This window comes from Malus sylvestris, chromosome 17 (genome assembly GCF_916048215.2).
Source record: "Malus sylvestris chromosome 17, drMalSylv7.2, whole genome shotgun sequence".
In the NCBI taxonomy this organism is placed as follows: Eukaryota; Viridiplantae; Streptophyta; class Magnoliopsida; order Rosales; family Rosaceae; genus Malus; species Malus sylvestris.
The window spans coordinates 7937124-7948510 of NC_062276.1; the positions used below are offsets into that span (position 1 = coordinate 7937124).

The 11387-nt window shown below is 36.6% G+C and overlaps 1 protein-coding gene and 1 pseudogene across 1 annotated transcript; one reads left to right on the top strand and one right to left on the bottom strand.

Annotated features, from left to right (window-relative positions):
* Positions 1-2115: 2115 nt before the first annotated feature.
* On the top strand, positions 2116-9944 carry LOC126611741 (uncharacterized). Its single transcript, XM_050280117.1, has 6 exons — positions 2116-2268; positions 2778-3051; positions 4752-4782; positions 8738-8868; positions 8993-9108; positions 9912-9944. Exons 1-6 carry the CDS (start codon positions 2116-2118, stop codon positions 9942-9944), a joined length of 738 nt encoding a protein of 245 aa, XP_050136074.1.
* Positions 7183-7741, bottom strand: LOC126612254 (oil body-associated protein 2A-like; annotated as a pseudogene).
* Positions 9945-11387: the final 1443 nt, after the last annotated feature.

Genomic DNA, 11387 nt, shown 5'->3' on the forward strand with positions numbered 1-11387 from the left:
ATCATTTGTTTTGTCCTGCAGCCTATTTGTTTATCATTTTTTTTGTCCAAACACCAATCTGTCTCCAACAGAGTTCATGAGAAAAACAATTATATATATAATAAACAAAACAGTTTTTCTCATGAACTCTTTCATAGAGGCAGATTGGTGTCCTTCCCATTTCATTCTATTTTGTGCGATTATGATTAAGCCACGTTAATATTTTATATTAATTTTTTATAAAGATAATAAGATAAAAAATAATAAAAATATAAAATGTTGACGTAACTTAACCGTGATCTCACAAATAAAAAAGAATGAAAATGACACTTAAACAGGAGGGCAGACAATTTGCCCCCTTTTAAACCCATGTATATCTGTTGGGTAGACAATTTTTTTTTATTTTTTAAATGTGATTAAAACCGGGTCACATGATTTATGGCATAACAAACAATAAAAATTTATACCCGGCCACGTGTCAGTCATCGCCACAAGGTAGAATCTCTACTTTTGTTCTTCTATCTTCCGTTTTCTTTTCAATTTTTCTTTGCTTCTCCCGCTCTTGCCAGTCCTTTTCTTTCGTTTATGAATCGTTGCTGCTTTTCTTTTTAACCCGCCATTGTTTCTCTGTGTGTTGCCGTCCACTGCCGGAGCGTCAAAGCTCGGCCTTTCGAGCTTCAATCCGCCTTGCCGAACGCCTCCTCTCGGCGCTTCCACCTAAACCGCTCTGGTACTCCTACCCTCCCAGAAACTTGAGGTACGAAAATTTCAATTTTTTTTTTGTGTTTTTGATTTATTTTCAGTGTTAATTTCTCATTAAATTATTATTTTTGATAAACCCATTTAGAATCTGATCCGGGTTTGCCTGGATTCCAGAGTAATAACCTTGAAACTTAAAGGTATAAAAATTTTCAATTTTTTATTTATATTTATTTTCAGCGTTACTCTGGAGGGTGATAAAAATTTCTTGGGAAAGGTCACAGTGTTCAGATTTTGCAGGTGGGATATTAAGGTGAGGGGAAAATGGGAAAGAGAGCATGGAAGACAAATTTAGGATTACAGATAGGAAAATTAATCAAAAGATTATGACAGAGATTTTTCCGGTTGTTTGAATGTGATATAAATCGTTTGTTTTGTTTTTGACTTCTTAGGTTATCTGTGGTTATCTTATATAGATACCTACCAATAGGTGTAATGGATTGTAATATGTAAATGTGTTGGTCATTCTATTCAGGGGTAATTTTATTAATAGATTAATTGATTGTTTAAATTGGAGATGAAGGTGTATTTCCTTTTGGGTTATCGTGTGGTTTTCGTTTGTTTTATTTTGTTGGTTGTTGAGTTTACCATTGTAATCTCGCCTTGACGTTTTTATATAAATACTTAAAAACACATGTAATGGACTGAATTAGGTGAATGAATCTGTGATGGTAATCATTCGAAAGTAATTTTACAGTTTAGGGTTTAGCATTGATACAGATCTACTTAGCAATGAATGTAATAAATTGGATTAGGTCAATGTATCGGTCATGCTAAGCGTTGAGAGGTAATTTTATTAATAGATCAATATGTTGTTTTAATTCGAGATGAAAGTGTATTTCCTTTTGGGTCATCGTGTGGCTTTCGTTTGTTTAATTTTGTTGGTTGTTTTCTTAGCTGTTGTAACCTCAGGTTAAAATGTTTACACAGATAGTTAATGATGGACTTAGTGAATTGGATTATATGTGTTTGAATGATAATTGATCCTTACAGTTAATTTTATAACCTTTTATACTCAATGTAACAAATCAATGTATTTTGACAGATAAATAAGTGAAATCCTCTTATATCTAACCGAGCTTAAACAAAAAAAGTCATATGATTGGAAGGTTATCATATGTGTATTTATTTGTTTGAATATGTTCTTTTATCTGTTTTTTAGAAATTGTTTATAAGCAGTAAATTATTTTCATTGATAAAGACAGTTCATTTTTCTTTTGGATTTCATGATATTTTTATCAATTGAGTATTGCAATTTTTCCAGCTTTTTCATTCGGTGTATTATTCATTTGTTCAGGATTTGTAACTTTCTATTTGAATTTAGTGTAAAGAATGGAAGCATTTTTATGAAATTTCGCTTCACTTTTGGTAGATTAAATGGATCCTACAGAAGTAACCCCTATTGTCCAATTGCGTCCATATACAAAAGCGGACAAAATAGGGGTCCGTGTGTGCAGAATATGGAAGTCAAGTGTTCCCGGCACTGTTAAAAAATATGTCAACCTGCATTGTATCTTGGTTGATGAGATGGTGAGTGGTTGTACTGTTATTTTTTTATTCCATATTATAATGATATAATTTTTTTTTATCATTTATTACTTTATTTTTGTTTAAATTGTTTAATTTTTTGTGTTTTTTTATACTTTTTTTTAAACAACGATCCAATGTTTTTTAAACATTGTTTGGAATGATTTAAGTTTTTCCAGTGAGTATGTTTGTGGGTACAATTAAATCTAGGGAACTTTAACGAAAAGTTCCCGGTACTGTTCACTTTAACGAAAAGCTCCCGGTATTGTTCACTTTAACGAAAAACCACATTTTTACACTAAAAAGTCAATCCTGGTACTATTCACTTTACCCTTTATTTTGTCCTTATCATTAAAACTCAAAGTTTTCAAGCCATTTTCATTAGTTTTCCTTTAAATCTATCTATATCAAAATATAATATTTCGTGTGATTTGTTTGTTTATTGTCTTTTTAACTCTTTTTTTTTTCTTATTTCCTTTTTGGTTTTTTTCTCTCTTTAATCAACTACAAAGAACCATGCAGTTGAAGCCTTTACAAAAGATATTGATTACGAAGTTATAGCTTCAAAAATTGAGGCCGGTAGTAGTTATGAAATTATGAATTTCAGAACAATTAAAATCAGGGGCCAAGACAAGGTTGTTGCACATGAAACTCAGATCATGCTCACTGCCACAACACTTTTTAAAAAACTGTCTAACGTCTTTCTACCGATATCTCGACATAACTTCTTTCTCCAAGATTATAATTCTCTGTATCCCCGTTTGAACAAGGTTGATATTCTCACAGGTAATGTTACAGTATCAATATTTATACCTATATATTTATCTGTGCATTTAGGGTGCGTTTGGTACGTGGGACAGGACGGGACGAGGCGTTCCGTCCCGTGTTTGGTACGCCAAAAATGGGTGGAACGCGCTGTTCCACGAGAAAAAAATTGGGTGTTTTTGCGTCCCACCTTCCCCCCTTGGAACGGGTTGTTCCACGTATGTGGAACACAAAAATTCCATTGTCTACCCTCCCTCTCTCCTGTAGCCTCCTCCTCCACCACAAACCCAACAACCCAAATGCTTCATTACCCAGCAACCCAGATGAATTCGAGCTCGATTTCGGGCTTTCCGGGCTGAGTCGGCTCTCTCTTCCTCTTCTCTTCTATTTCTTTCGTCGGCTCTCTCTCTCTTACGGAACACAGCTGAAAACCTGAAAGCCTGAAAGCAGCAGCTCCACGTCCACCTTCCAATGGCATTTGTCAACCCCTGTTGCTCCTCAATGGCTCTTTCCCCTTCTCCGTAAGCCCCCACCCCCTCTCTCTCTCTCTGGGTTTAAAATTTGTGTTATCCTTTTGTTGATTTGAATAATCACAGTAATCTGAAATGTTAATCCTGAAATTGTGAGAGATAAATCGAGGTTTTTCATGTTTTGGAATTGAGGCATTGTGTGTGTAATATGTGTTTAATGTTAAATCTTCAAATGGAGGAGGTAAATTGATATTACGCTAAACCAGGTAGTGGATGGAAATTGAGAATCCACACTCGCCTCCCTTAGCCTTTTCATATCGTTGGTTTTAAATTGGGGAAAAATAGTTTGATTTACTGGAATTAAAGAGAAGGATAATGAAATGAAGAGAAAGTATGGGTTTGATTTATTGGGTTTGATTTTTACTGGGAGATCTGAGCATGCGGGAGAGAAAGAGAGAGTCAAATGGAAGAAGAGAAAGCAGAGAAACGGGAGAGAGAGAGAGGGTAAGTTAGTCATTTAATCCAGTTTCGTTCTGTTCCATCTTGCCAGTACCAAACATGACATGAATCTTTGTTCCGTTCCGTCCCGTCCCGTCCCGTCCCGTCTCCGTACCAAATGTTACCTTATACATCAATTGAAAATACTTGTAATTTTTTTTCTTTTCTATTTGTTTTCTAAAAGAAATTTTTGCTAACTCTCTATCTTCGCATTTTAAACTGTAAGATGTCATTGAGCATCTAACTACGATACAACACTTGGAACAAAAACAGATTAATCAAAGAAAAGTACAAAAGTGTGATGTGCGCATTGAAAATATCAGGTTGTCATTCCGGTCTCATCACACCAATTCTACATAATTCAACTAATTGTTTTGTACGGCTTACAAAAAAAAATGCAACGTTTGTATTTTATTTGCTTTATATGCAGGAAAGAAGAGTTATCTATCACATTGAGGGCAGAGGTTGCAGAAAGTTTTTCTTCTTTATCACTTCAAGCTTTGTCTTTACCCATTGTCATTGTGTTTACAAGTCTAAAAGTCAAACTTTAGCTACGTAAGTAATAAACTTTAAACCCTTTTAAATATCTTTGTTACAATGCGTATATAGTTTTTAAACAGACCTTATCCAACTAATGATACTTACTCATCTGTTATATTTACTTATACCTATTTTATAAATTTTTATTATTTTTGCCATTTCACAAAGAACATTGTGTTGAACATGTCTACTCGCTTTTTTTCATTGATCTAGATATACCAGAACTTAATTCATACAGATCAGTGTTGTTGATGCACAAAATTAGAGGGATCTTGGAACAACGTAAATCCGACCGTGAATCAGCAAGAAAGTAAATAACACAGGATGTATCGTGATTCACCCCAATGTTTGGGTTACGTCCACACTGATATTGTATTTCTCTGAAAAATGTGTATGGATTACAAGGGTGAAGGGGAGTCCCCCAAAGAAAGAGAGAGTTTGAAAGGGCTCTCTGTTTATGAGCATGAGAGCTTGAGAGAGATGAGGTTTGTGAGGGTGAGAGGGCATGAGGTTTGTGAGGGTGAGGAGGCATTTTTATAGAATAAGGGCTCTTCCTCTTTTTACATATTTGCCCCTCCATTTATTACATAATTACATTTAAGTCCCCCGAGCAGTTATACGAGATCTAAATACGGAGGTCCTAAGTATGGTACAAACAGTAGTCCACTAAGTCTTCAGTCAAGAAAGTCTTTTGGCTGGAGACTTGAAATTCAGTCCATGTGTGGGCCGAAGTAACTAGATGTCGTTTAGAACTGAATACTCGATATGAGGCGGTGCTCGATGTGAAATGATGCTCAACTAGAAGTATCACATGTTGCGAGATAGCTCGGCTTGTGGCTTATGTTGCCTTGGTTGGCTCAGCTTGTGGCTTTAAAGGTAAAGGAGTCATTTTTATAGAATAAGGGCTCGTTCCTCAATACATAAATGATGGGCTAGAGTTGATGCTCGCGGAGAGGCGGTTGTTCAGTTGGCGGCAATGCTCTCTAATGATGGTAAGGGAGTCCTTTTTATAGAATAATGGTTCGTTCCTCAATACATAAATGATGGGCTAGAGTTGATGCTCGCGGCGATGCGGTTGCTCAGCTAGCGGAGATGCTCTCTAATGATGGTGAGGAGTCCCTTTTATAGAATAAGGGCTCGCTCCTCAATACATAAATGATGGGCTAGAGTTGATGCTCGTGGTGAGGCGGTTGCTCAGCTAGCGGCGATGCTCTCTAATGATGGTGATGGAGTCTTTTTATAGAATAAGGGCTTACTCCTCAATACATAAATAATGGGTGCTTTCTAATGAAAGTGAGGGAGTCATTTTTATAGAATAATGATTCGCTCCTCAATACATAAATAATGGGCTAAGTCCCCGAAATATTTTTCATGAGGTTCAGTTGAGCCCCAATATATGGTACATAATGTAGTCCCCCAAGTCTTCGATCAATAGAGGCTGTTGGCTAGAGACTTCAAATTCAATCCATGTATGGACCTAAATGGCAGTTATTCGGAGGCGGTCTTTGTAGACCATGCAGTGAAGCTTTATAGGTAAAGCTTTGCAAGTTGAAGCTTTGAAGCTAGAGCTTCGTAAATGAAGCTTTTGAAGCTAGAGCTCTGTAAATGAAGCTTTCGAAGTTGGAGCTTTTGTAAATGAAGCTTTTGTAAATGAAGCTTTTGAAGCTAGAGCTCTGTAAATGAAGCTTTTGAAGCTAATTGACATGAGTGATGCTCATGAATGTTTATGTTGATTAACATGAGTGATGCTCATGGATGTTGACATGAGTGATGCTCATGAATGTTGACATGAATGATGGTCATGAATGTTTATGTATGATTGACATGAGTGATGCTAATGAAATGTTTATGTATGATTGACATGAGTAATGCTCATGTATAATTTTGGAGTACTAGACGTACTTTTGATCACCTAGTTGGTGATAATAGAGGGCCTGGCTCTTTTAAGCATATGGGCATTCGCTCTCCACTTAACATTCCAGCCCATTATTTTGGGCTTGCCGTTTTTTTTTTTTTTTTTTTTACCCTCTGATGGGGTTTATACAGATGTCTTCGAAAGATAAGAAAAATAAATCACATCATTCAAAAACAAGAAAAGCAAATCACATCATTCTGGTGGAGTGTTTATTCCTTGCTTTTGCAGTGTGGGTGTTTATTCCTTGCTTTTGCAGTGTCCCCATGTGCTCTTGCAATGGAAAACATCTCTTTTGCTTTCTGCTTTTTCTCGATTTTTCTGCTTTGCTTTCGCTTTTGTTTCCCACTGCATTTCCAAGCATTCTTTTGCCTTTTCTTTTCTCTTTGCAATGCGCCTCTCTCTGTCTCTATCTCTGCTTTTGCTTTTTCTTTTCTCCTTTCGCTTTCGGATTGGAGGACGTTGCCATCCATGCTTCTTCATTTTTCAGCTGGAAAGTTGAAGACCCAAGACTGCAAAGCAGATTAAACAATGTATGGGGAAGAAAAAACAGTGACTTGGGTATCTCTTTCACTTATTTTCCTCCACTTTCCCTCATTTTCCGGGAAAATAACAGATAATTGAGGTAGTGCAGAACCAAATCAACAAAAGATTATCCTTTTGCTTATTCTCCTCATCCGCTTCCTTTGACTGCAGATTCAGATTTTTAACGGAATTGCCCATGCAGCTCGTCTAAGGAAAGGGTGTGATTTTCTTCATTTTAGTTTGCTTAATGTCCACCGCAAAACCCTTGCCATGCAGCTTCCAGTAGTCCGCCTGTGGATTGATCCACTCTGGCTCCGCAATATCCACCCTCGATGTCTTCAAGGCATCCGTTGATATGTTGTATTTGGCATCCCTCGTTTCCAACAGCTCCGGCTTCACCATACCCAGATTCACCGGCTAAGGTGACATCATAAGGGCCGATGCTCCTAGTGGAAGTCGATCACCTCGGTCAACTTGCCATGTGCACCAGAATTTGCCGTAAGTTTTGGCCAAATTCTGGATTTGACGAGTGGTTGAGGCGAGTGATGTAGTGGTGGGTCTCAATCTGAAAAGTCATGTCGTGGCTGTAGAGTGCGAAAGTGCACACGTGCTGGCTCATCTGTTTCACCGGTTTGAGGGACTGCATCATCTCGGCGCTGTTGTCCAGGACGTGCTGTCCCATCGTCATCGACTTCTTCGAAGGCGTTGGCTGATCTCCCAGCCTGAAGGCAGGGTTCGGAGTCGGCGTCTTATTACTTGAAACCATCTCAAAACGACGTTGTGTCTTGCTTCTGATCTCTCTGAAAGATGTGGACGATGGCAGGCGAGAAGGATGACGGAGGCTGAAGAAGAGGCGTTACTCTATGGTTCTCAGGCCCAGTCCCAGCATAGAATAATCTGGTCCGACAGAGCTCGCAATTCATCATATTTCTCTTAATTGCAAAGGACGCAGAGTCCGCCTTCAGTTTTTTGGGAATTTTCTTTTCTCGCAGTTTCTCTATGCGTTTCTCAGAAAATCTTATTCTCTCTCTTCTCATATGCTGATTGAATGGGTGTGATTGTAACTGACAAATAATGGTAGAGAGAGAGAGTTTGTGGTGTTTTGTTTGAAGAGGTGAAAGAGATCAGAAGCAAGAGTGAGGTAGAGAGAGTTTTGGTTATCTCTTGGGTTTTGCAGATCCACGACGGAAGTGAAAAAATGAAAGAGAACAGACATAGTTTTTCATGTCGATTCCCACAGACGGCGCCAAATGTTGATGCACAAAACCGGAGGGGTCTTGGAACAACGTAAATCCGACCGTGAATCTGCAAGAAAGTAAATAACACAGGATGTATCGTGGTTCACCCCAATGTTTGGGCTACGTCCACACTAATATTATATTTCTCTGAAAGATGTGTATGGATTACAAGGGTAAGGGGGAGTCCCCCAGAGAAAGAGAGAGTTTGATAGGGCTCTCTGTTTGTGAGCATGAGAGCTTGAGAGAGATGAGCTTTGTGAGGGTGAGAAGGCATGAGGTTTATGAGGGTGAGAAGGCATTTTTATAGAATAAGGGCTCCTCCCCCTTTTACATATTTGCCCCTCCATTTATTACATAATTACATTTGAGTCCCCCGAGTATTTATACGATATCTAAATACGGAGGCCCTAAGTATGGTACAAACAAGTGTGAGTGCATTTGTTGAGCTATACTTTTTCTCTCAATCCAAAAAACCACAAATTATCCAAAATTCTTCATACCTTATTCTGTTTTAAAACTTACAGGTTTTCAAACTCAAAAAACCTTGTAAAAATCCTGCCCCCTTCTTCAAGTCAACTCAATGAAGCTAAGGTTCTACGGACAACAAGGAGAGTTACAATTGATGAACTAGCTTTTCTTGATCCTGATCTGCATAAGTTATAGAAACAGATTATGTGTTTTCATCTTTTCTTAAGATATGTAATTGTATATCTCCATATGTAACAAACGTTCAATGTATCATTACTCTTCCTTACACAATTATATGTTGAACAATTTACAGGATGATACATTTCTGTGCAAAGCTTCTGTTAAACGTTTTGATACACGTTACAATTGGTGGTACAGTGCTTGCCCCAATTGTGTAAAGCAAATGCAGAAGGATTCCAACACCTTGGTAAGATTTAATACATAAATCTCTGTTTTTTTTTTTTTTTTTTTTTTTTTTTAACGAAAAAGAGAATCTGTGAGAATAGCGCTTTTCATTCCAGGTGAACAAAGGTTTGATATCTAATACTATTCTCAAATATGATGTTTATATTTTTACATCATGTTTTCAAACATTTCCTTATGTTCGCTTCAACTTTCTTAAAATTTACATATCAAACATTTTCAATACTATGAATTATAACTAGGAATCATCTTTTCTTCTTTCCGTGAACAACTATATTAATGTTGCATAATCATTCAAATCAGTGAATTTGAATAAATTTCAGAAGTTGATCCAAGAGAATGTGATGAGGTTCCGATCAAGTTATTAAAAATAAATAAAAAAATCACCTCATGCTCAGGCAAAGCCACACAGCAGCACTGGAAACAATGATTAGGTTGGTATGCTTTCAAGTTGTTTTATCTTTTCCTCCATTACCATTTAAATGTGATACTAAATCCTATCCAAATATGTTATGTTCTATTCCTCTTTGTTCAGGTTGCTTTATCAATGACAACAAGGGCTGAAGACACCTTTCCCTTCTCTGATCAAGAATGTTTACCATGTTTTGTTTATCTATATTAAATCATGTTTAACATGTTTAAAAACTCGTACATATCTTTTTTCGTCCAAAACTCAACAATATTTTTTGCATCCCCATACAACAGCATCTCCTCATTTTCTGTATGCAAAAGCTGGAACACAGTATATTAGATGAGGTTATTAGAAGAAATTCAGTTATTATAATGTTTTTTGTATCTTTGTACCAGGATTTTCTATTTTTTGTAACTGAATGCAACTGAATGTAATCCTCTTGGTCCAGAAATACATAGAACTACTACAATAGAACGGATAACTATAATTTGTATCTTTATATGATCTAAATTTAACCTTTTCCAGTTAACGCTTTTCCAAATTCATTGTTGTTATCGTTGTTCCTATTTTGTAACCAAATTATTCTCATTTTTAACATCTCATCTTAACTTTAAACCCGCGTCAACACGCGGGTATTAAGCTCTAGTGATCTTCTATATATTAGGTGTCCTTAACCTGCCCCCACGATCGAGCTGAAAACGAGTTTAATTAGGCAAGGATATGATTATCTGCCAATTGGTCTGACCGCAGACAAGTTTAACTCCAACTTTGTTCAAAGCCGACTCTCCAGCAGTCATAATCTATGCTTCTATAGAGTAACAATTTTGTTAATAATTAAAGTACAAGTACTTTGTTGAGAAGATTAAGGGTAGTTGTTTCTCTTAGTTTTCCGTTTTGTATGCCGTCACTTATTTTGATATATTTTTCCTTCTACAATTCTTTATTTCTTATCATGAAATTGGTCGACTAAATAAGAAAAAAATTGGAAAAAAAAAAAATGAGAGTGCGAAAATTACTTTGGTGAGTAAAAGTCGAAATTGGTAGGATATATTGCTATATAAGATAATGCTACATGCAAAGATATAGTCATGAATCTGACCTAGCAATATATATTCTCATCGTCTCATCCTCGTGGTCGTGCTTGTGCTACCAATGTTTTCAAGCTTATTAATGTCTCTAGTTGTAGGGGAGTTTGGACACGGTCTCACAGAGGCTGACGAGTGGTGATCGTGACCCAAACAACACATATACATATAATTTTAATTGAGGAAAACCGAAATAATTAAACAAAGTTCAGCCAACGTCCAGATTCTTAGAATGAAGGGAGTTTTAACGAAAATGGCCTGAAACTATTCATTCTTAATTATAAGGACATTTTGTGTATGAAAAGTCCATAATGGATCAAGTTCTTTTCTTTATTTACTCTTATGCTATTACAGCGGGATCCACAAAGATGTTGACATTTCTGTCTGGGAATACATCATTTTACATTATGCTATTAAACTTATGTTAATTTTACAGCTAGCTCTTCAGGCTTCCATCATGTTGTCGATGTTATGCAGCTCTTCTTCTGACAAATTATTCTAATATTGTTCATCGCCTTCTACTAGCTCCGCATCTCTTTCTCTATCTTCTTTCACCTTGTAATATATTTTTGTTGTTTCTTTTTTGAAATTTTGGGGCTTCCAATAAAGCTAATGACTGATTCTTGTATTGCTGTAAATATACATCTCTTCTTCTTCTGCTACTAGTACCATGTCATACCTAAAATCTTTAAACTCATCTAAAGCAAACATTTGGATCCCTTTAAATTTTAAAATATCTTTGTATGAAGGAGTCCACCTATGTGAGGAGATAGGGTTTAGTCTAAG

Coding starts and splice junctions, on each gene's coding strand:
- LOC126611741 (XM_050280117.1), top strand. CDS start 2,116: ATGGATCCTACAGAAGTAACCCCTATTGTCCAATTGCGTCCATATACA. Junction 3,052..4,751: donor CAAGGTTGATATTCTCACAG/GTAATGTTACAG, acceptor TCATTGATCTAG/ATATACCAGAACTTAATTCA. Junction 9,109..9,911: donor AGAAGGATTCCAACACCTTG/GTAAGATTTAAT, acceptor TCTTTGTACCAG/GATTTTCTATTTTTTGTAAC.